The sequence below is a fragment of the Antechinus flavipes genome, chromosome 4 (genome assembly GCF_016432865.1).
Source record: "Antechinus flavipes isolate AdamAnt ecotype Samford, QLD, Australia chromosome 4, AdamAnt_v2, whole genome shotgun sequence".
Lineage (NCBI taxonomy): Eukaryota > Metazoa > Chordata > Mammalia > Dasyuromorphia > Dasyuridae > Antechinus > Antechinus flavipes.
In genome coordinates, this window is record NC_067401.1 from 445,833,270 (window position 1) to 445,859,740 (window position 26,471).

General features: G+C 36.1%; 1 protein-coding gene across 1 annotated transcript in view; it reads right to left on the reverse strand.

Moving 5' to 3' along the window:
• Positions 1-26,471, reverse strand: part of COL24A1 (collagen type XXIV alpha 1 chain) — a 354,155-nt gene that overhangs the window by 323,434 nt on the left and 4,250 nt on the right. The window contains exon 3 of the mRNA XM_051999253.1: positions 13,347-13,411. Coding sequence (XP_051855213.1) covers positions 13,347-13,411 — 65 coding nt within the window. The remainder of the gene's footprint in view (positions 1-13,346; positions 13,412-26,471) is intronic.

Consider the following 26,471-nt stretch of genomic DNA (forward strand, 5'->3'; position numbering starts at 1 on the left):
CACTGGGAAATGAATATAAATTGCTTGCATTTTTGTTTTTCTTTCCAGGTTATTTATACCTTCTGAATTCAATTCTCCCTGTGCAACAAGAAAACTGTTCGGTTCTGTATACATATTGTATCTAGGATATATTGTAACCTATTCAACATGTAAAGGACTGCTTGCCATCTGGGGGAGGGGGTGGAGGGAGGGGAAGGGGAAAATCGGAACAGAAGTGAATGCAAGGGATAATGCTGTAAAAAAATTACCCTGGCATGGGTTCTATCAAAAACAAAGGACTAAGGATAAAGTAGGCAGCCTACTTCTTGGAAAACAGGGATTTATATTTGCTCCTAGAGCTAACGAGGAACCACTTCAGTTTATTAGAAGGAAAAAATAGCTTGATGAGATCTGAGCTTTAAGAAAGTCATTTTGGCAACTAAGTTTCAATGGGTTGGAAAAGGAGATGGTGTAGGAAACCACTAAGAAGATTAACACTCTAAGCAAGAAATTTTAAGGATCTGAACTTTGTGAAATGGATAGCTGTGTGATTAGAAAGAAGGAGATGTATAACAGAGATATAAGTAAGGTAGAAAGATCTGGCAACAGAATGAATATGTTGAGTGAGTAAAACTGAGGTCTCAAGGATCACATGGAAGTTATGAGCCTGGGTGACAGGAAGGATGGCATCAGTAATATTTTTAATGGATGATATTTTGGTGTGTTCATGATCTTTGTCAGTTAGTATGTGAAATTTAGTAAATGTTTTCTATTCACAATCCACAACAGGAGTTGGAAATTTGAGAGTCTTTGCTTGACAGGTTAGTGGAAAGAATACTTTTTAAAGATTATAATAATTGATATGAAACACTTAAAATGTAAATGTTCATGGAGTTCTTTGCATGCATTCTGTCATTTGAATCTCACAGTAAAGCAGGGCAATGAGATCAAATTAACAGATTTATTAAGTGCCTATTACATGCCTGGCACCATACTAAGTTCTGGGGATATAAAGAAGGCTTTAAAAGGCCCCTGCTTTTAATGAGCTTAAAATCTAGTGGGGTAAGTATTGAAAGTATTTAGTATCCCCATTTTATAGCTAAATAAACAGGTTTCTAGGATTTAAGCGAAATAAAGAATAATAAAAAATAACTTAGTCAGTTTTCTTTTCTTTTATGGTGGAGAGGGTGTTAAGTGACTTGCCCAGAGTTATACAACTAGGGTCTGAGGCCAGATATGAACTCAGGTCCTCCTAACTCCAAGGCTGGTGCTCTTTCTACTGGACAGATTTTTTGCCTTCCTTCCTTCCTTTTTCTTTCTCTTTCCTTCCTACCTTCCTTCTTACCTTCCTTCCTATCTTTCTTTCTTTCTTTCTTTCTTTCTTTCTTTCTTTCTTTCTTTCTTTCTCTCTCTCTCTCTCTCTCTCTCTCTCTCTCTCGCTCGCTCTCTCACTCTCTTTCCCTTTCCCCCTTCCTCCTTCCCTCCTTCTTTCTTTCTTTCCCTCCCTTCCTCCCTCCATTCCTTCCTTCCTTCCTTTTTTCCTTCTTAACTATTTCTAAATTGTGAAGGATGTATAATCATATCATCTTCTCAAATGCAGGGCAAACATGAACAATTCATTTTTTTCCACAGAGGTTTTGACTTGACAAGCTACTGGGTCCTTTCCATCTCAAGATCTATGAACCTTTATGAAAGTATTACTTTCCAGTCTTTACCTAGTGGTTGGAATGAGCATTTCCAAGATCTCTTCCAAATATACCATCTTCTGATTCATTTCTTAAATTTAAACTATATCTTCTAACTGTTTTTTAGAATTCTCTCCTCTGATTGAAGTCACATCAAAGGGATCGAGTATCAGTGAATATGTTGACATCATTTAGAGCATCTTATCAAGTTCTATTTGGAACTTCTTACTCTTCCTTTTCTGCAATGGATGATGGCACCTAAGCTACGACTACCTGGTATGTTTATGTGTTTGTATGGAGTTTTTTTTCATATATCAATCACATGCACTATAAGAACAAATGATCAAAGATTCAAGAAAATCATCTTTCATTTTTATTGTTTTTAGGACTGATGAAGTGATCTCTGCCAACTCCTTTGGTTTTGCAAGTCATCCTTCCATTCATTTGAAACTGCCTTATATTTTATGGTTTCATTTGTAAGAATGTTATTATCATTTTGGTTGAGTTTCTCTAAATGTCTCTGATACAAGGGCTCTTAAACTGGGTCCATGAACTTTAAAAAATTTTGGTAACTATTTCAGTATAAGTAGTTTCCTTTGAAATACTATGTGTTTTATGTTACACATTTAAAAACATTATTTTGAGAACAGGAAAATAGACTTCCCCAGACTGCCAAAAGGGCATATAGGCTTTCCCAGACACTCCATGGAACCAAAAAGGAAAAACCCTTTGACCTAGTGGAATATCATCATTTTGGTCACTGACAATAATCTTATAATTAGAGAGCAAGGAGTTGCTTTGTTCATAGCAAGTTAAAAATCATTTGGTTTTGTACTTTCTCCCCCTCTTTATTTCTACTTTGCTGCCATTGCTGCCAAAATAGAAAAGTGCTTCATAGAACCCATGACTCCTTGTATTTTTATCTATTACAAAGGTCACCTGACTAAAACTTCTTTACTCAGAGACCATGTTACTGGTGATAATGCTCGTCATATTTAGTCAAACTAATTCTCATGCAGTAGACATGATCTGTCGCTTACACCGTACTCAAAGCTTTTCCAGTATGGTAGAACAAGCCAGAAATTGAATTCTTCCCTCATAACCTTTGGAAACCCAAGGTCAGTCATTCACATGACACTTTGGAGGAATACAGTGAGGATTTTTTTGATCTTGTTAAAAAGACCTAGAATGGGTATTATATAAAAACTTTTAAAAAATTATAACTATATTTTACATCAATATAATTGTATTATATTTTAGTTTACACATTTTATGTATTCTGTGTATTTTGTTTTATACATTTTAAAAAATTATTATGAGGAGGGATCCAAAGGTTTCATCAGGCTGCTAGGCAATTGATCCATCGAACACATAAGTCCATCAAACACATAAAAGGCTAAATACCCCTATCTAGAAGGACTTCAGTTTCTTAGGCAGATTATTTGTGAGAGGATTTTTAGAAGTACACGGCAAAGAATGGAGCAGAATGGAGTAGATTGAGATTTAGACTACATGAGAGTACAAACAACAATCGATCCATGAAGTATAAAATTGTATTAAATACTTATTATATTAAGTACTAAATTTTATTTCACAGAATCCTATAAATCTTGATCACAAAGGATCTCTGATACCATCTATTCCAAGCATTATATTTTATAGTTAAGGAAACTAAGATTTAGGGAAGTTAAATCATTTTCTAAAGATTATAATGGTGGTGAATATCAAAAAGATTACATGACAGTTAATCCTGAGTCTGTATTAAATTGTAGAATAGAATTGAATTAGTTTCATGTGTATATTCCATTTTTTGTTGTGTGGCATATTGAGTTATGTGATGCCATTTTATAGGATGCAAGAGGCCATGGTATGATTCTATTTATATTTCTTACATGACCAGTTCTACCCATTTGTTGAACTTAAAGTCTCCTAGTTACCTAAAACCATCATTTATTTTCATCCAAAGTCATAAATGATATGTTTGAATTTCCAGAGGATGTGTTGAATTTCATACATTTTGCTTTGGTCATCAGGGACCAGGACTCAGTTGAGTTTTCCACAATAATATTTACAATTAAGGGATAAGACTAACCTAAATAATCACAGACTTGGATAACTAAAAGAGGCCTCAACAGCATCTAGTTCATTCCATATACAAAAGGTGTTATAAAAATAGTGATGAAATCTGTGACTTAAATTTTCATTACACCCTGATGATTTGTGGCAAGCTCTATTCTTTGTCATATTTTACAAGCAGATAAAACAGCCAACAAAGTTAAATAAATTATTCAAGATTCAAGACTCTAGCCAATCTTCAATAATTAATTAAAGAATTGGTAATTTTTTGGATAATACAAATCTCAAAATGGATTAATTTTTTCAATTACAATTACTGAGTTAGATCATCTAATCCAAATGAACTGGAAAATTGCCATATTTCCACTTTATTCACATTATCTAGTCACATGTGTTGCCCTGAGTCACAAGATACCACAGTTGCTAAAGTTGTGAAACTGAAAGCCAACCAAAGGGCTTGCTGTATGTATGTATGTTTTATGAAAGTATGAAAGTATGTTTTATGAAAGCACACTATCGTGTGATAGAGACTGGGGATAATGCACGTGTAGATGCACCTACGCTATAGAAAGAAAGAACAAAGAAAGGAAGGAAAGAAAGAAGAAAGGAAGATGGGAAGGAAAGAAGAAAGGAAGGAAGGAAAGAAAGAAGGAAGGTAGAAAAAAAGGAAAAACATAGATAATGAATAGATAGATAGCATTTATTTAGAGCTTACTGTGTACAAAAAAACCATGCTAAACAGAGGGAACACAAATAAAAACAAATTGATCCCTACTCACAAAGAATTTTCCTTTTAATGGAGAAGGAAAATAGATAAAGAAGAACTAGAAAATGGAAGAGGGGACAAAGATTGATGGTAAAGAGGTACAAAAGTCTGGAGAATGAGTAAAGTTGGGAATAAAAGGGAATATAGCCTCATGCTTTTCCATGATTTGGACTTAAAAAATCACTAATCTATAGAGCAGATTTCATGATGGAGGCATCTCCAGTGTAGGAAAAGACCTAGAAAAAGGATTTTCTGTTGAATAGATACCTTATGGAAGATTTACAGGAGAATATGGACAAAAGTCACCCAAGTTATGATCTGTATCATTGGAAGGAACACCTCCAATTCTAAAATTACACATCCTTTGATGAGACATCGACTAAAGGCAGAGTCAGCAATCACCACAAGGATCCTGGCTTTTAGCCTATAGAATACAATATCTAAAAGAGTTCTTACAACACCTCTAGGCTTCCTACAATGGATTCTGTGGTTCCCCAAAATGGATTACATTCTGATAGAGGAAAAGTTAAGATATGAGAAAATGACTAGGATTATTGAATATCAGTATGAAGGATGTTTCAAGATAAATAGGGAGGAGACGTTGACAGATTTTGAAGGTTAGTATCTACTATGAGACATAAACCTTAGATATAAAACATTAAATGAATTTTTATGAACTATTTGTGAGCACTTTTGCTGAAGGCTTTAGCTAAAAATGTTTGGGGATTCCTATAATTAGCTGGCATGAACTGCCTCTGTCTTTATAATCAAAACATTTTCAGATTAATTTCTTTAGGAAATAGCCTCCAGAAAATACCCATTGAGATTTGCACATATGTGGTTTTCAGACATTGGGAGCGTGAACCTTAGCATGGCATACATGCTGGAAATTAGGAACACACCTTGCATAGTGGTTAGTCATCATGTTAGAGACATTGTAACAGTGCCAAGATTTTAGTGGCAGTGAGCCAACCAGCATAGACAGAGAAAGAGGGAAAGCATATTACTGTTTCAGAAAAAAGGAAGGGTGCCTGCCAATTCCTCATAATATCCATTCTGAAAACAATGAATTTGTCCATGAAAAACGATCATTTGTCATGAGTGAGTAACCCAAACTCAGAGTTTCAAAACATCTACCAGACTCCTACATCTGTTAATAAAAGACTTTTTATGCTTTCTCTTGGATGAAATACAGCTTAAAGTAACAAACACTGAGGCATCTTATGCAATAAAGCAATAATAAAACATGATAAATTAAATTTCAAGAACATTAATATTTAACACGACTTCTTAGAGCTCCAACTTTTAGGTGCCTCCTGGCTAGAAATGTATATATTCATCAATAACAACTAATCATGAATAGGATAAAATTCCTGGAGGAACATGAATGTGCACTATTGGACATCCAAGCACTTAACTTCCTGGCATCGCATCCATCCATCCATTCATCAATAACTAAATATTTATTAAGCAAGCACCTACTGTATGCCAGCACTGTGCTGAGAACTGGGGTTGTATACAAAAAGAGTTTTACCTGAAAAAAGCTTACAGTCTAATGGGAGAGATAAGGGATAATCCTACATAGGATAAATATGAAATATCAGAGGAAAGGCATGAGGTTGTTAAAGGTTTCCTGGAAAAGATGGAATTTTAATTAGGAAGGAATTAGGAAGGAACACTCCTTCCTAAGAAGGGAAGCCAGGGAATACTCCAAGACATACTCATTATGATAACTAACCACTATTCTACTTGTTTTCCAAGTTTCGTGTTGCTAATAAGTATACTTATTTTCCATATTCACTTTGAACAGCATACATTTCAATTTGCTGGGATTGCTTTGGAATTTTTAGTTTCCCCTTTTATTAGGGATGGAAAGTAGAGCAAGTCATAAAACTTTATGATTATAGAAGAACTAAAAATTCTAGCCTTCACATAAAATTTGTATTTTGTAAATGGGACCAAAAGCAAAAGAGAAATATCATCCCTCCTTTCTAGTAACATGGAGGAAGCATGATATAACAGAGAGAGCATTGGACTAGAATACCCAAGTTTAATTCTCAGATTTGACACTGGCATTGGCTATAGAATTTAGCCTCTCATTTAAGCCAGTTTCCTCATTTTTAAAATGGTAAGGACGCTTCTGTCATTTATCTTCTAGGATGCTTCTAAGAATCATGTAAATTCATCAAATATTAAGTTCCTACAATACTGGGGGTAGAAAAACAAAAATAAATTAATTTGCCTCAATATGCTTACAAATAACATATTGCATATAAAACATTTTAAGCCATGAGGTAGCATGATGTGAAGTATGCATGCCAGTTATTTTTATTTTATTAATCACCATTTCAAAATCTCTTCCTAAAAACTATTTTTCCTCTGTGTGTATTTGCCTGCTTTTCTGAGAACAAGAGTCAATAATGTCCTCAGCTACCATATATAACCTAATCTTCAGAATAATTACATGATGGTGGCAGTAATGGTGGTTGTGGGGAGATGGTTATGATGATAGTGATGGAGGTGGTTGTGGTGATGGTAATGGCGGTGATAATAGTAGTAGTGGTTGTGGCAGTGGCAGTGGCAATAGTGAGCATGAGGGGAATAGTTGGGAAATTATTTAAAACTTCCATCCAAACTGTTGACAACAATGATAAAAGGGGGCAATTCTTTCTTTTACCTTATCTCAAAAATCTTGGTGACTGAAGGCAGAAATCTGGGTTTCTGTTTTCTTCTTTGTTATTCTTAGCTACTTAAAGCAATATGAACTCAAAGAATTTCCTCTTGTAAAGAATAGTCTATTCTTTAAGGACACACACACACACACACACACACACACACACACACACACTCACTATCTTGCATCTGTTTAAGTAAAAGAGAAAAGAGTCTGCTAGAATAATAACAAATGATATGGATCATGCTCTAAGTCTTGTAAAGCACTTTAGATACTATCTCATTTGAGTTTAGTGCCCACTTTTATGAGAGTGTCTAGGAATTAAGGATAAAGAAAATCTGTGAATCAGTGGTCTTGTGATTGATAAACAAGAAAGTGTTCAGAAAAAAAAAAAAAGACAAATGAAGATGAAGAAGGGCCTCAGGTCTGTGCCATGAGACTATTGGTTTAAGGAACTGTGAAGATTGAACCTAAAAAGAAATCTCAGAAGACACATAACTATCATAGTATTTTAGATTTGGAACTGAAAGTATCTTAAAGGCCCTTGACTCTCTATCTCCCCTAAATTTTGAGATAAGGAAAATGAATTTTAAAAAAGAAGTTAAATGACTGTCTCAAGGTCACCCAGCTAGTAAGTATCTAAAGCTGAATTTGAACTTGGGTCTTCTTGACTCTAGGCCCATCATTTTATCTACTATGCCACCTTGTGTGGTCTTAGAGGCCAGTGCTAGGAATCAAAATCTAGGTCAAAGTGGCAAAGAGGAAAGTTAGACTTGATATAAAGGAAAACCCCCTTAAAATTTTGTTGTTGGTTCATTTAAGTCAAGTTTGACTTCTCATGACCCTATTTAGGATATTTTTGGCAAAAATACTGAAGTGGGTTTCCATTTCCTTCTCCAGATCATTTTACACAGGAGAAACTGAGGCAAAGAGGGTTAAATGATAGGCTGAGCTGAGTCACACGGATAGGAATTTCCGGGCTAGATTTGAACTCAAGTTTTCCTGACCTCAGAGCACTGTCTTAAAAATAAGAGTTACTCTACAGAGGAATGAGATGCCTTAAGAGAAAGGAGTTTTCATCTCATAGGAGGTCTTTGAGAAGAGACTAGATAACCAGCACCAGATAATTTGTGGTGAAGATTTTTGTTCAGAAGTATGAGTGAGCCTTTGTATAGTGGTAAACATTCCTGCTACCAGAGAGGTTGAGAATGAAAGAATTCTGAATTCTGAACACTAAGTTCAGCATCAATGTGATGAATTTCTGAGAATAGGGAAGGCCACCTGACTGCCTAACCAGCCAAGTCAGAAATGGAACAGGTAAAAACTCTCATGACAATTCGTGGTTGGGTTAGGGCCCTGAATGGGCACTAGCATGCCAGCCTGGACAAGCCAGGGAGACACACACACAAAACCAGAATAACTGGGTTGGACTAAAAGGCTAGTCTTGACTTACCCAGATCACTTATTCAGTGTCGAAGGCAGAATCTGAACCAGGTCTTTCTGTCTTCAGATCTAGACCTCCATATCCTAGCCATTATTCCCCATGACTTAGTTGCCTTTTCATCATAGAACTTCCTTCAGTGCTTGGAACTTCCTTACCCTGGAACATCCCTCTGTCATGCCATTCCCTTCCTCCCATTGGTGAGTTATAGGAGCCTCCATTCTGGGGTCAGCCATGCTTCATCCCCTTCCTGGCTCTCCTTTTGATGCTTTATGATCCTGAAAAGAAGTCTTCATTCTCAATCACACTTTCCAGTTCTATTTTTTGTCTTATCTTACCTTATTAAAATGCAACCTCCTTGGAGGCAGGGATTTTTCCTTATATTTACATCCCCAGAAGGTAGAACAGGACATGACATGTAGTAAGTACTTAATAAATGTGTGTTGCCGCATTTAGGAACTTGGAACTCTTATGCACATTAATAGAGTCCTAGAAATGAGTTAATCTTCTACTTATTTGGAGGTAAAATGAGAGAAGATTGAACCTAGACTATATAAGCCCAGAGCTTGGGGCTCTGGTCTACATTCTTAATTATATATATTAAAAAAAAAAAAAAAAGCCACAGACATATCCGTTCCTGGAAAGCAATATCCTTTATATAGGATTCCAAAATCTATGGGGCACAAGGGATCTTTTAAATAACCCAAGTGATATTTAACAACAAAAACCATTATATACTGTCTGCAAGAAGGACCAATGCCTATTGAGACTTTAAAATGAAGTAATATGCTTAAACTTCACATTCCCTAACATCTGAATAAGTTTTCAATATACAGATTAGTTTCCAAATAGGAATCAAGCATACCATGTCTTGAAACAGAAGGGATTACGTTCCTTCTTGGAGAAATAGTGAAATCAGGACCAAGAGAAAATGTGCAACTGTTTGAGATAAGAAAATTGTGTGGAAGATGATTTGATTTTGGGTTTGGTTACAGGGGATAGGATGAAGATTGGTCTGTAAAAACTATAAAGAAGCAGTAGGTTTGATTCTTAATAGTGAAACCTGCTCAGACAGAGAAATGAGTGCCATAAGATGTAGTGATTTCTCTTCACTCCAGAGGTCATCAACAGAGACTTTATCAGTTATTTTATGGAGGAAATGATGATGATGATGATAGTGATGGTAGTGGAGATAGTGAGTATTTATTTTTATTAAGACTGAAACTCCATATCTCTCCCAGGCTAGCTCTATTGTGATTAATATGGGAGCTTTGATCTACCCTATTTCCAGCCTGGGCTGGTCAACTCTTCCCTTCTCCCAGGGGCTCAGCATAAAGCTAAATGTAGATCAGACACCTGATTGGTTTATCTCACTGTGACTCAGAAATCCCAAGTTCAAGAGGTTCACCAAACTCAGTCTCTCTGGTAACTGGAATTACAAATTTGTAGCACCATGCCTAGAATGGATTTTTTTTTTTAAAGATGGAACTGGACTAAATGAATAATGAAATCCCTTCAAACTCTGAAATTCTATGTTTCCTTTACCAAGTTGGAAAGAAAACTCTAGATATTGTTATCAATCCTAGCAGAACAATATTACCTCTCTTTATCAACCATTTATGGTTTTTCACTATGGCCCATATGTCTCAGGATTATAAAATCATAGATTTGAAATCATGAGAAAACTCAGATGTCATCTAGAGTTAAATCCATATTTTAAAGATGAAGAAACTAAGGTGCAATGACTTTAAATGCCTGGCAAAAAGTTGTAAAGTTTATAAGCAGCAGTGCTAAGATTTGAAACTCTCTACCTTATCTAGTCTTGTGAAGCTATATTTACAAGGAGAAGTCTGATCTGCCATATAGATTGAAGGATGCCATAATTCCACCAGACTACATTTTCTGCTGGTTTTTTTCCACCAGTTGTCCATATCAGGAAGACTGAAGCCAAACACATCTTTAAGATCGGGAGTGTTAGTAGAGCTGACTAGTCACAGTAAAATTTGGGATCGCAAAATTATGTATCACAGGAACATAATTTTAGAGCCAGAAGAGAGCTTAAAGGCCATCTGGTCTTACTCTATGACCATTTTACATTATGAGGAAAAAGAACCTCAAAAAGATTAAATGATTAGCCCAGCAAATAAGTGTCTGAGGCAAGATTTGAATTCAGGTCTTCCTGATTCCCAGTTCAGCACTCTAGCCTCACTCTAAATCTCCAGTATTTGCAAATGGATTACAGGTGTGCTGCTTCTAAATCTCTGGTATTTGTAAGTGGGTTAAAAGCAGACTTCAAGACACTGGAATGATAAAAGGTCAGAAATGATAATGAATCAGTGAAATGAAATGAATAATCAGCTCTGGGTAACTTAAGAGGGCATGTCTCCCTAAAATCTTCCTCCTTGGGAAGGATTGTATGAAATGATACAGAGCAAAGAAAGCAGGAACATGATGACCCCAAGGAAATAAAGAAAAAAAATGGAAGATTTAAGAATTCAGATCAATACAATGCCGATTGTAACGTCAGAGGACTAATAGAGGTGGTAGACAACCAATGAAGAGCAAAGTATTAAGTATCAGACATGATCAATGTACAAGGTGCATGTCTCTGCCAATGTGGAGACTTTCATGCAAACACTAGGCTTGAGCCCTAGATAACAGCTGCTTTTTTTTTTTTTTTTTTTTTTTTTGGCATAACTGTACTTTGCTGCAGAGAAGACTTCTGGGAAGAAGAGGAGAGGTCATGAGGAAATGATAGCAGCATAAACAAAAGCCTCAACAAAACATCTTAAAAATTCATTTCTTTATTTCAATAGGACTAACATCTATGAGATCAGAAAACAATTCTCTGTGCTAAACAAAACATAATTAAATTTTATAGGTAACATTTAATACCAGAGGCTGTTAACACCAAAAGAACCTCAAGCTCCTTGACCACTGTCTTATCACAAATTGTATTTTGAAAATGAATAAGGTAACAAAGCTGAGTAACACAAAATAATATAGATTCTGTTCTTGCTTATTCTTCAAATAGGTTTTTTTTTCTTCTTTTCGATGCCCAACCATGGGGAGAAGATCAAGTGATATGGGATGGAAATTACTTATTCCATTGTAATAATAATAAAAATAACATCTCCCATTTCCATATACCTTTATGATTTGCAAAGGGCTTTATTTTAATATTTCATATATGCATATTACATATATGTATATAGTGTATATTACCTCATGTAATCTTTATAACAATCTTGTACGATGTGTGCTATTATATTACAAATAAGGAAGCAAAGTCTACGGGAGATCAATTGATCTGCCTAGAATCACACAGCTACTATGTATTTGAGATATAATTCAAAATCAGGCCTTTCTGACTCCAAGTTCAGTACTCTATCTTGCTGTTTCTCAGTTAAATTTCTTTCTTAAGGACAAGGTCTTAAAACCAAATCATTCTGGCTCTCATTGATTGGCTAACAATGGATCTCAGGCCAAATCCCATTTGATTTTTTGACCCTGAATGTCAAAATGAATATAAATAGCCATTGTTTCTGTTTTGACCAGAAACCTTGAAAGTTTTCCCCTTGTAGAATGTTTTTTTTTTTTTTACCAGATAAAAGAGGCCATTCTTTGCCTCATTTCTCATCTAAATCACTGAATAGTTGTTGCCTCAATCAGAAACCTGTTAAAGATGTTAGCTTAAAAAGATCAAAATTTCCCTTTGCATCTATTTCCATCTCCAGGTGTCCTATTCTATTTCTTGTCATTGACCTACATGGCTCTGGTGGAGAAAATGAAGCTGGTGATTTTGCTCAGCCATCCTTCACTTCAATCCAATTCACTTGCTTGTCACTTGCACGTCTCCCTGATATCACGGTCCTCTTCCAGAATGAAGGCCAAACAGTTGCCTCACTTAAGTTAGATATTTTCAGGCAAAATTTTCAGTCACACACAAAAGAAAATATGTTTGATAAAGTATAATGCTGCTTTTTAACTTTCCTGGGCCTTAGTTTCCCCATCTATAAAATAAAGGGACTAGACTTGACATCCTCTAAGATCCCTTCCATCTCTCAGTCTATGATCCCCTATTTCTGTGACTTCTGAAAGATCAATTAATAGGATAGCAAAGGAAGTAGTTTTGCCAGTCTGTTATTCTCATTTCTGCAATTCCCATAGAATTCTCTTCCTTCTTAACCCCTCCCCTCCCCCACCCCAGGACCACAACAACCAGAGGGCACAAACAAACATAGAAACCAGAAATACTGAACTCTGTTCTAAGCAACATCTGCATCTGAAATAAGGAAAACCCCAAACCCACTAGTATGTAAATTTTAATGATGCAGATCCAGACTGAACATTTCTTATATGCCAGTGTTGTCTCCAGAAGTGCAAAGGTAACTGGGTCCCAGGAGGCCACCCCCAAGAACGCCCACAGGCTGTGAGGTCACAATCAGAGCTTTTTCACTATATGAGTATTCTCTTTTATGGGGCGTTTGCTTAAAAATGTAAGCAATTTCTCAGACGGAACATCTGAGTAACTCAGAAAAGGTCACTTTCTCCCCCAAATTTAGTTACTTTACCCCACATTCACATTGTACTCCGTGGAAGTGTTCATTGTTAGTTTCTGCACAGCGACATTTTAAGCTGTGATGGCCCCCAAAGTCATGTGCTTGTACACTTTGGCAGCCAACCCTTTATAGAACCAACCCAGAAACTAGGAAATCTTCTCACCTTGGGCTGGGATTTGTCCAGTAGCTGCTAGGACACATAGTGTAAGAAAAAGGATCAGGGCTTTCCTGAAAAAGAAAAAGGAAAAGGAAAATTACTCTTTTGTGGTCAAATATTTACATTTCTAAAATCCAAATTTAATACAGAATTTGGAAGGAAATAGGCCCTTTAATGATGATAATGCTAGCAAGTAGTTTAATTTTGTTTGACTCTGTGATCCAATTTGGGGGGTTTTCTTGGCAAAGATAATTGGAGTGATCTGCCATTTCCTTCTCATTTTACAGAAGAGGTAAACCTTTAGGCAAACAAGGTCACTTTCACAGATAATAAGTATCTAAGTCTGAATTTGAATTCAGGGCCTCCTGAGTTACTCCAGGCTTGGTATTCTAGCCACTATGTCACTATTATTATAATAGTAATAATAATAGCTAGCATTTGTATGCTACTTTAAAGTTTACAGAATGTTCTACATCTTATTCCATTTGAATGTTATCATTTTTCAGATGAAGAAACTAAGACAGAGAGAAGTAATGATTCCTAGTCACGTATCTAGTAAATGCCTGAAACAGAATTTGAATTCAAGTCTTCCTGACTGAAGTCCAGCACTCTGGCCACTGAAATATCGAGTGCCTTTGATTAACAACCACAACAACAGAATTAACAAATTAACACCAAACGACTACAAAGCAGGGAGAGAAAGACAATAAGTCAGATGGTTAAACTCAGGATCCATAAAGACCTTGGAAAGTTGGAACAATAGGCCAGAGCTCATGAAATTAAATACAAAAGGCATAAATGTAAAGATATGAACTTTATCTAAAATATTAAGTATAAAAGAACAGGATAACTAGACAGAAGCATATTAATTCTTAATACAAGTAAAAACTTGTCAAAAAATTAAAATTACATAAAAATAATGTCTAAATCAAGGAATCCATCAATCACAATCATGGGCCTAGAAACATAAAAGACCCTGGAGGGGAACTGAGTCCACAAATATTTCTCAAGTATCAAGCCTTGTAATGGTGCAGGTAATCCAAAGGCAAAAATAATAGATAATAATAATAGCTACCAGTTACAATTTGCAAACACTTTACAATTATTATCTCAGCATTCCCTGTTCTCAAGGAGCTTATATTCTCTCTGTGATAACAATACATAGATAAGTATATTTGGTTTGATTAGAACAAGTCTTGTGATTTCACTAGTATTAGTTTAGTGATTCCCCAGAAGTATTAGTGATTAGTGTATCACTATTAGGATTACCTAGAGGAATTAGAGACTACTATATCACTATTAATATTCACTACAGGAATTAGTGTATCACTATTAGTATTCCCTAAAGGAATTAGTGATTAGTGAATCAGTATTAGTATAGTGATCCCCTAGAGATATTAGTGATTAGTGTGTCACTATTAGTATTCCCTAGAGGAATTAGTGTATCACTATTAATATTCACTAGAGGAATTAGTGTATCACTATTAGTATTCCCTAAAGGAATTAGTGATTAGTGCATTAGTATTAGTATAGTGATCCCCTAGAGATATTAGTGATTAGTGTGTCACTATTAGTATTCCCTAGAGGAATCAGTGCATCACTTTTAGTATTCTCTAAAGGAATTAGTGATTAGTGCATCAGTATTAGTATAATGATCCCCTAGAGATATTAGTGATTAGTATGTCACTATTAGTATTCCCTAGAGGAATTAGTGTATCACTATTAGTATTCACTAGAGGAATTAGTGATTAGTGTATCACTATTAATATCGTGGTTCTCTAGAGGAATTAATGAATAGTATGTCACTATTAGTATAGTGATTCACTAGAGGAAACTCCTTAAGAAGACTGCTATTTGCTGGGCTATTTATAACCTCAGAAGGTCAGCAAACCAAAAGTTAAATCCAGTCCACTGACTATTTTTGTAGGGCCCAAGAGATAAGAATTTTTTCACATATACATGGACCATATGAAAACAGATGGAGGACTCAATTTGGCCCATGGGCCAGTTTGTGAATCCTTGCCTTAAGGAGTTGCTTGGTAACCAGAGATTGAGTGATTGACATAACCGATCTATGTCAGGGTAGCAATATGAACCGGGTATAAGACACATTCTTTATCCACTGTGCAAAGTTGCTTCTCAGATGCAAATTATAGTTAAATTAATTGAGATAGACAGATGGATGGTACTAAAGAAAGGTTGAAGAGAAGGGTCTCTTGTAAAAGATGACACTATCATTTATTGCTATACTGTACCTCAGTAAACACACTCCTGGAATATGTTTTCAGTATGGATACACACTTTAATAACACACCCCAAAGGAGGCAGACAGGAAAGTGAAGGAACACAAAAGCCACGTCATGTGAGGATCAATTGAAGGAACTGAAGATTTAGTTATTTTTGAATATTTGAAAGGTCATCATGGGAAGATGTTCTGTGTAACTTCAGAGGGCCAAACTAAAGATCAATCAATAAAAGATGGAGAAAGGCAAAGATTAGAAAAATATAGGGAGGAATTTTTGAACAATTGGAAGGCTGCAAAAGTGGAATGGACAATTAGGTAGTGAATTCTCCATCATTAGTATTGTTCAAGAAAATGCTAGATTATTACTAGAAAGTATTACTTCTTCCTTCTGTGGGCTAGGTGACTCCCAAGATACCTTCTAACTAGAGGTTCTGTGATTTTTATGAGTAGACAATGATTGATATAAACCAAATGATATGCAGATTTGCATAAATATCTTAATTTTAGTGACTATGCAATATATCTTTTGACTATGGTGATACCACTTTATAAAATCATAAAATAATTCAATTGTCAACTTTGGTTCTTGCTCAAAAAGCTTCCATGGTTCCATTTGGACTTTGAGGAAAAATGCAAATTCCTCTCTGACACCTTCTTCCAATACTGTATTCTCTATAGTCAAATTTATCTATTTGCTCTTCTCCATACAAAACATTAAGGCAGATAGATGGTGCAGTGGCTAGAGCACCAGGCCTGGAATCAGGAAGACCTCAATTCAGATTTGACTTCAGACATTTACTAACTGTGTGACCCTTAGTCACTTAATCCTGTTTGCCTCAGTTTCTCATCTCTAAAATGATTTGGAGAAGGAAATGGAAAACTACTCCAAGAAAACTCCCAAATGGCTCATGAAAAGTCAACTGTACTGAAAAGATTTAACAACAAATAGAAAACATTCCATCCCCAGCCTCCAGGCATTTACAGAAGCTGTACTGGACTCTCCCTTTGTGCTTCTTCTAATGCCCTATTTCTCATCTCTCCCACCTCTCTCTGTCTCTTTGTTTTTCTCTCTGTCTGTCTGTTGGTCTCTGTCTCTGTCTCTCTCTGACTCTCTGTCTCTGTCTTTGTGTCTCTCTGCCTTTCTCTGTTTCTCTTCTCCCTCCCTCTTTCCCTCCTTCTCTCTCTTTCTGTCTCTCTCTGGGTGTCTCTTTCTCTCTCTGTCTCTGTCTGACTGTGTCTGTCTCTGTCTCTATCTCTCTCCGTTTCCTTCAAAACTCAGCTCAAGTGTTAACACTCAGATGTTAGTTTTTATTAGATAGTTAGTGCTTCCCAATTACTCTGTATTTAGTTTTGGTCTAGTTAATCCTTTTTTGTGTACATTTTGTCTCCAAATAAAATGGATGTTCCTCAAGGGCAGGGACTGTTTGGATCCTTTGTTTTGTAATCCCAGCACCTAGCACAATTCCTACCACATGTAGATACTCAATAAATGCTTGTTGAATCGAGTTGAATTCTTATTAGACTTATGAACTACTCATATTAGAATCATGAGTTTAAGGTTGGACATTAAGGTTTTTGTATTTTAGTTAGCATTGATCAGTTTGCTTATGATTAACTAGTTAATGTCTTCACCATCATTTTTTTTTCTATGTCAGTTTATGGAGTCTTCTGATAAGAAATTGCTTCTCTCACAGAACAGAATTGAAGGGAAATCTAATGGGGACTTTGGGGAGAAGAGAGATGGTCAAGCTTAAACAAAATTGGAGAATATCTCTACATTAGCAGGAATAAATCTATAATACTGTGCATTAATAAACTCAGTGTTCCTCTATCAATTAATGAATTTTTTAAAAATTTACTATTAAGGGCTTACTATGTGACAAGCAATATGAAAAGTGCTGGAAATGCAAATGCCAAAGTGAGGTGATATTAGAGGTAACTGCCCTCAAGGAGGATAAATTTTAGTAGCCAAAAACAGCACACAAAGAGAAGTGATTAAGCGAAGCTGTTTTGGTTTAGAAAGTCCCAAGGACACTGATTGAAACAGTATGATGATGTTGATTTGATTAGTTTTTATGTCAAAAAGTAGGGGGAGGAAGACAGGGAATGAGTGACAATGATGGAATGGAAAATACCCAGTGAGGATAAGAATGGATGGTCTCACATCTGAGCTAGGACTGAGATCTCTCTTGAAATAGACTGAAACTTGAAGCATTTTTATTCTTATAAGGAGATACCTAACTCACCCTAACAAAAAGTGGATTCGTTTGCAAATATCACCAACCGTTTTACTAAAACAATGGATCAATTCATAGCATTAATTGAGCTCCTGGTATGTTGGGGGAAGAAATTCTTGGTACATTTCCTACTCTCTATCTCACTTATATCAGTAGCATATTTTTCACCTAGATTGTGGATCTTTGTAATCCAGGGGGATTTCACTTACTTTCAGGGATACATACGTTAAGAAACTTATTTTCATAATAATATTAATATGTTATTTATCTACTGAAAAACTTCTTTTTTCCAACTACATAAGTGTAAAGCCAGATTTTCTTCATATACTCCAATCAAAACAACATATTGCAACAATTGAATGCGGAAACAAATAGGAGAAACTACTGCCTTCTATTATACCAAACATTAAAAAAAATTTACAAAACTATGGAAAATAATGCTATTTTTCTCACTGAATGTTTTGTTTAGGAAAACATACTTATTTTTCATAAAAATATATTACTTATATAATATGAAATGGGCTTATTACTGTTATTTTTAAACAAATAAATAGAATGAAATTATGTTTTAATTAAACATAAAATATAAAATAAAATCATAAACAAAACATTTGTAGGTCCTCAATAATTGTTAAGAATTATAAGGGGCTCTTAAGATCAAAAGTTTGAAAATTGTTCCTCCAGAGAAAGGGACAAATACAAAGGTGAAAATAATTTCATAGGCTGAGAAATTGCATTAATACAAATAGACAAACTTTTATTAAACACGTACTGCAAGTGAAACACAGAATTGTCTCCTTAGGATACAAAGACAAAAACTGAGTTCCAAGGAATTTTCATTCTACTTAGAAGGTGAAGTGAAAATACAACATCTATCTGAATAAGAAAATAAATTCAGAACAATATCTAAAGGGATATAGGAGATAACTTAAGGAAGGGCAGGGGAAAAGATGGAAAGAGCTTCCAAACATCACACAGATCACAACTTAGCAAAGCAGTCATGGGAATTCACCTAAGGCAATATGGACTTTTCCAGGGCCTCATAGCTATTAATGTATCAGGGGCAGGATCTGAACTTCATGCCAAAACCAACATTCTTACTGACCCTATGATATTCTCCCTTTTTTATCATAATGTTGACCTCTTTAAAATGTCTGCCTTAGTGGGATAAAACTAGATAAATCAAGGAGTAAGCACAATTCTTATTCATTTTGAGAGTGACTCATTCATTAGTTAGGCAATCAAGGTACAGTTGCCAAAATAAAAAAATTTTGGACCAGGGCCCTATTATAAGTCATAATTGTGATACTGGACTTAATGATGAGTTTCAAAACCTCAAGACTTGAGCCATCTAGACATCCCCCAATTCAAATACTGGTCAACCTTGAGTTGTTTTCATGAAAACAACAGCAAAATTATACCATGGAGTCTTAAAAAGACTTTTAGTATAAAAGAAAACCATATATATGAAAACCCATTTAGATTATTCTTTATCTAGAGATGTGGCATATTTCATAGTTTTAATCACTGTCTTTGTATGCAATATGGATTATTCTATGATATATTCATCTAACGTATCCTTATATCATCGCTGTTGAGTCATTTCAGTCATAATTGCCTTTTCATGATCCCATTTGAAGTTTTCTTGGCAAAAATACTCGAGTGATTTGCCATTTCCTTTCCCAGTTCGTTTTACAGATGAGGAAACTGAAGCAAACAGGATTAAGTGACTTATCCAGGATCATACAGCTAGAAAGTGTCTGTTGCCAGATTTGAATTTAGGAAGATGAGTCTTCCGGATTCCAGGCCCTGCACTCTATCCACTATGGTGCCACCTAGCTGTTCCTTTTTATATAATAGTCTATACTCCAAATTATAAATAACTGTTTGACTTTTTTTTTCTTTTTCTAAAGCTGTATGTAGCTTTCAACATCTGGAGTTATGATGTGAAGATTTGGTACTCATCTGTTTGGGATCTATTTGTTTGGGATGATCTTTGGCTAATCTAGAGTGAATCTTGTAGTACTTACCCTAGACTGGGTGAATCCCAGTATGGCCCTGAGTCTTAAGTGTTAGCCAACTGTCTTCCTCCTTCTCTGTATTTTCATGCATTAAAATGGTACGTGTAGCTCACCCAGACTGGCAAGAAGCCCAGCATTACCATCACCAAGGGATAACTCATCTGAATCATGAATATGAGAAGGGGGGAGAAATAGCACCTGCCCCAGGTATCTCTAGCCTAGGCTGGAACCTTAATCACTTGCATGAGTTGACAGATGAGAAAAGTCAACTCACTAAACATCCATCTGCGTACCATGAAGGCAAAAAAACACCTGCAAAATGCATTTGATGGGCTCAGCGCCTCCCCCACTAATGACCTCAGCAAAAAAATGAGCTTGCCCTAGACATACTGACAAGTTCATTCATGGTTCCAGGCAAGAAAACCTAAACGTGTCAAATATCTTTTTCTCTTGCCTTATCCAGGTGATCCCAAAAGATTATGACAAATCTGTTAGGCTATACCTTATGTAAGTGTACTTCTGTACCAAACTCCATGACTAATGGAAGGAAATAGATGGCTGACATACACTTTCTTTCCCTCCTTTCCTTTGGCTGATGTCAAGTAGTCAAATTTAACCAATGGGGAAAAAAAAATTTAAGCAAGACAGATGCTATATTGAATTCTGTATAGGGAATTTTTATCTGCCTCACATGTTTCCGGAATGTTGGAGAGAGAGAACTCAGAACTAGGAATCAGTATACTTGCTTCAGTTCCCAGTAATGGTGTTAGGAAGACACCTCTTCCTGAATTCAAATCTAGCCTCAGACACTTGAAAGGATATGTAGCCCTGGGCAAGTCCCTTAATTCTTTGCCTCATCTGTAAAATGATCTGGAGAAGGAAATGGCACATGCCACTCCCGTATCTTTATCAAAAACAAAAAAACAAAAAACACCAAAGTAGAGTTATAGTCAGACAGCATTAACAATGACTGAACACAATAACTGTTTGTTGACTAATATATAACTTGCTGAGGGTCACCAATGCAGCCCAGCACTTTCTCAGAATCTTAGAAAAAAGTCTCTGAAGTACTCAGAGATTAAGTGACTTGTAGTACTTGTACACACACACACATACATATACAGAGAAATGTATTATATGTATTTATACATATGTGTATAGGCAAATACATATATGTACAAAATAAAACCATCAGTAAATAATAAGTTATAGAACTTTAGAATGCAAATAGATTTATACCACCTAATCCAAAATTCATTGGTATGGGATTCTACTTATTGATAGAGATGAATACCCTGACCTGAGTGAGAGGTTGATTGGAGTTAATGAGAGACAAGTTGTTCTTTGGGACTCGCCAAAGAAAGTTACTGTAAAATCCCTTTTCAAGAGAGCTCAGGATGAGTCTCGACTCTAACCCTAAATTCACGACTCTAACCCTAACCCTAACCCGACTCTATCAAGTCCCAATAGGGACTCATCCACCTTCAAGTTTTCTTCAATCAGAGTTGCTTCAGGTACTCTAGGTTTTCGGGCTTCCAGTTTCAAGAGAGAAGATAGGAGACCAATCGTACTTTAAGTAGCTAAAGGAAAAATCCCTGGGAAATTTTGAGAAGAACTGACTATGTCCATCATGCCTCCAATCTCTTTGGTTTGCTGCAGGACCCAGGTTTAGCTGAACATCTTCACTCTGTCTTACCTGATATATATTCTCCTATGTATAGCTTCTTGGATTTCTATTTTGCTATGATTTGGATCTTTGCTATTTGCCACATGTGGACCTGGAATTAGGTAGGGAAGCCTGAGATATAGAGTTTGAGGTCTTCCTTCCACCAAAATGACAAAATGATAAAATATTAGCTCAAACTCTATCATATCTTCTCAATAAGCAATATTTAAGAGAGCCAGTTTTCTCCCTTTGCATAGAGCAGTGATAGCCTCTGACCCTAACCTTCTGTTTTCCCTCCTGATAGGAATGAGTATCTTCCTTGGAAAAGGGTGGAAAGAAGAGGCTTAAAATGTCTATTGTGTCTCCTTTGGAGCCCCTCTCCCCACATACACAGTATAGCTTAATGGATTGAGAACTGGCCTTAGAAGTAGGAAGACTAGTTATCACTGATACATATTGGCTATTGGGAACATGGACAAATCACAACCCTTAAAATGTCGGAAAAAATCTTTAAGATTATATGTTACAAGGAAGTGATCTTTTGAAAGGGACTTTCTTCACTCAGGAATTCATTATATTCGTTATTCAGAGTCCCAAACCCCAAATGTACACCTTGCATTTATTTCATCATGTGTATATGCATCCCTCGCAGTTATCAATCTTATTATTCTAATGCTCTCCAAGGTATCCATTCCCATTAAAGCCCTAAAATTCTGCAGTTATAGAATGACTGTTAATTCTATGTTGTTAATAGAAAATGACAAAGTTACAGGCAGAAACTGATCATCACAGAGATAGGAAACATAATGTAACCCAATAATGGAATCTGTAAAAATTTTGAGCTTTACTGTACATTATTTCCATTAAACTATGTCATGTAACCTCAGATTAATTACTTTGAACCTTTTGCTCATGTATTTAATTTCCTGTAACAAAGTGTCTAGCTGCAGAACTCAGAAGGAATTTTCCCTCCCTTTAACTTCTAAATGAGGCAAGGAAAACAACTTATTTCTTTATCATGTTTCTGATATCTAGAATCCCAAAGTGATTTAAACCAGGTAAAAAGTTAACACAGAACCTAAAAGAAATCAGACCCACTGAAAAGAGTGGCTTAGGGGGTAAGGAAAATTTTAATAAAAATAAAGAATATGGCCTACAGCACTGATTTTGACAGACTTGACATAAGCAACTAAGAGACAACACAGAGCCCAAATTGCTTCAGCCTCTTGAGTGGGTGTTTACAAAGCAACAGGCTACCATGTAATTGATGTGATGGTCCCTAACATATTCTAAACTTTGGAATTTCCTTCAAAACCAAACCTGGCAATCCTAAAATTCCTTGTTATATTGGAAATCAAGATAAGGTTGGATCTTTCAATATATATCCTAGAGGACCGGATCATGGAATAACAATTCCAAGTTTGATAACATTCACACTAATGCATCAGATAAAAATAAGAGGATTGTGGGGGACTAGGGATCCCAGACCATATTTAAGACCCTAGACTAGAAACAGAGGGCCTCTAACTTCTCACTCTTATTTTATAGACAAGGAAACTAAGGCCTAGAAAGGTTTTCTTTTATAAGTGATAATGTTTAATTTTTTTCCTCTTTCTTTTTTTTTTTTAATAGAATCAAGTGAAATCAAGTGATAGATTGTTGAGTCATATCTCACTCAACAATTTTCATTCCAGGGGCAGCTTCTTGGACAGCATCCAGATCTTTTCACTTCTCCCTCCAACAGTTTGACCCAAGGAACCCCAAGAGTTTCTACCTGAAAATACTGCCCATGGGACCCTGTGCTTCTTTTTTTCTATTTCAAGTTATTGATGATGGGGCAGCTTGGTGGCACAGTGGATAGAGCACCAGCCCTGAAGTCAGGAGGATCTGAGTTCAAATCTAAACTCAGGCACTTAACACTTCCTAGCTATGTGTGACCTTGGGCAAGTCTCTTAACCCCAATTGTCTCAGCAAAAATAAAGTCAAGTTATTCACGGTGGCAATGTTCATTGCTTTTATTTATTCTGAGGGAAACTATGAAATTTAGCATTTTGTATGCATTTAAGAAAGGAAATGACCTTCTTTTAAAACAATTTACCCAGGTTTTACTTAAGCTCCTCTGTAAAAGGGAAGATGAGGTGACCTCTGAGATCCAACTAATCAAAAATCTCTTGTTTTATAGATGAGAAAACTGAGACCTAGAAATGTGTATTTTATTCTCTCTTTTTTAAATTTTGTATTTTTTCTCTTTCTTTTTTCTTTTCTTAATTGAATAAAGTGAAATCAAGTGATTGATTGTTCAGTCATATCTGACTCTTCATCACCCCATTTGGGTTTTCTTGGCAAAGATACTGGAGTGGTTTGACATTTTATCCTTCAGTTTCACAGATGTGGCCACTGAAGCAAACAAGGTCAAGCTACTTGCTCAAGATCACACAGATAGGAAAGCTGGATTTGAATTCAGGAAGAATTTTCTGACTCCAGCCATTCTATCTACTACCTCACTACCCCCGTCAAGTGATTAGAATGAATAAATCTAAAAAACAAACATGTAAGGTAACAGGGTCTGCTGGAAAGAACTCTTGCCTTAGAAGTTGGAGGACATAGATTCAAATCTTGCTCCTGACACTTATTAGAGATGTAACTATTTATAGATGAAAAGCTAGAAGAATCAGGGATCAAAGGGCCATCTAGGCTCATCATCCCATTTTGTAGATGAGGAAACAGGCCTACAAAGTTGTATGTGTGTTCTTTCTATTAAATGATAACTTTTTGGTTTTCTTCTTCCTTTTACTGCTTTTTTCACTTGAAATAATAATTGTATTTTTTTCTTTATCCTCTGATCAGGATCAGGATCAAGAAGATTCCTCTTCCTCAGTTCAAATCTGTTCTTAGTTACTGTGTGGACAAGTCACTTAACTCTATTTGCTTCAGTTCCTCTTCTATAAAATAAACTGGAGAAGAAAATGACAACCTAGTCCAGTATCTTTACCAAGAATATCTCCAATGGGGTCACGAACAGTTGGACATGATTGAAAAAACGATTGAACAACTGACAAGAGAAGCCAGAAGAGGAAAATGAGATTATCCTCCCCTTCTTTTAGTTAGATGCTTAAGCAAGAAAAGACTTCTAAATATAAATTTATTTTGAATCCTGTGCCTCCAGGTAAGTCCTAAATCATACTATAAATAAAACCTCCTCTTATTCTATTTTTCCCATACCAGAGCAGAATCCTACATTTAAATAAATAACTATATTTCCTCTTGTACTGTTTTGCTGTAAACATATATTTAGACTACAAAGACCACAAAGTCATTTTAAGAAATAGAAATGGGTGTCAGCTAGGAAATAGATCCTGTCTTCGAAACAAAACGTTCTATCTTTTGTCATTGATACCCTTTAATTAACAGGAGACTGAGCCCAGTAGACTCTCCCCCATGATATCCCATTGGTTTAGTAAGTTGAAGACTTCAGAGCAATGACACACAGTGGAAAGAATATTAATCCTAGAAGCAGGTTGTTGTTTTTCAGTCTTTTCAGTCATGCCTAATTCTTAGTAACCCCATTTGTAGTTTTCTTACCAAAGATACTGGAATGGTTTGCCATTCTTTTTTTCTGTTATTTTACAGTTGGGGAAACAGGGACAAACAGAGTTAAGCATAGCTATGAAATGTCTGAGACTTGGCGCTCCATCCACTGTCCCACCTAGCTGCTCCTAAGTCACAGGATCTCTGGCACTTAGTGACCCCGTGACCTTGGACAAGTAATAATAACAACAGTAATAACTAACATTTATATAATACATACTGTGTGCCAGAGACAGTATTAAATGCTTTTTATGGCTGCAACCTGAGAGTTTAGACTAAATCCTTTCTAGTTCAAGATCTAAGGTTCCCTTAAGACTTTTTAGTTGTATTGTTTCCTTTCGCTAATTTTACAGACTTCCACACTTGGGAGATAATTGAAAAGCAGTCACAGAAAATATAATATGACTTTAAAAGGGGAGATCTTGAAATCAGTTGCCCTCCAAGTGGTTTCTGGATTCCTGGGTTCAGGTTTGTGATGAAAGGAAGCTTGTTCCCCACCCCACCCCCACCCCCCCTTGCAAAAGCAACAAGGTAAATGAAAACTCCATAGTTTTCAGGAAGGAGCCTGGGGATTGATTCATTGAGTGGTTTGCCTTTAGCATCAACTGTTTCTCCTAAGCTTCTCTGGGATACTTCCAGCTTCTAGCCCTTTGGGTATGACTTCCCATCTAACTTCCATTTCTTCAAGGAAACTGGCCTTCCTTCCCATGTTTAATTCTCAGGTTAAAGTTAATTAACCAGGGCAAGAGCTAGTGGGCGGGGAGGATTGTTAATATTATATAACAATCATTTATCCTGTCTCCAGTGCTATTTACTGCTCATTCTTTCTTGTAGCATGAAAATGAGTTTGAGAGTTTATGTTTTTTCCCCCTCTCCTTCAGCTGAAGCAGAATGGGTCTCTTCGCAAATTATGCAAATAAACCAGTGTACTTCCCCAAACCTGGACTTCCTCCCCATAGAATTTCCCAATAAAGTTTCTCCCTACTTTGTAAACCATTGTAATTTTGCTCCGATGTTCTCCTTTCAAATCATTTTGTCTCTCCTCCTCCTTGTCCCTCCCCCCAATCATCTGGACCCAATTTACAAACCCCAAACTGCCCAGGAATTTATGCAAGGCCTTTTCTCTGAGAGTCTGGAAGGGGAGTGAATACCAGACAAGAAGAGACCAGGAGCAGAAGGAACGGCTTTAATCCGTGAAGTTGGTTACATCTAAGAAAGCAATATTAAGCAGCAAGTAGCTTCAGGATGTCCAAGGAAGTAAGGAGTAGTGAAGGAGAAGAAAAGAAGGGGAGAAGATGAGAGGAAGCCAGGGGGAGGAGAGAAGGAGAGGAGGAGAAATGGGAAGAAGAAAAGGAAGAAGAAAATGAGAAGAAA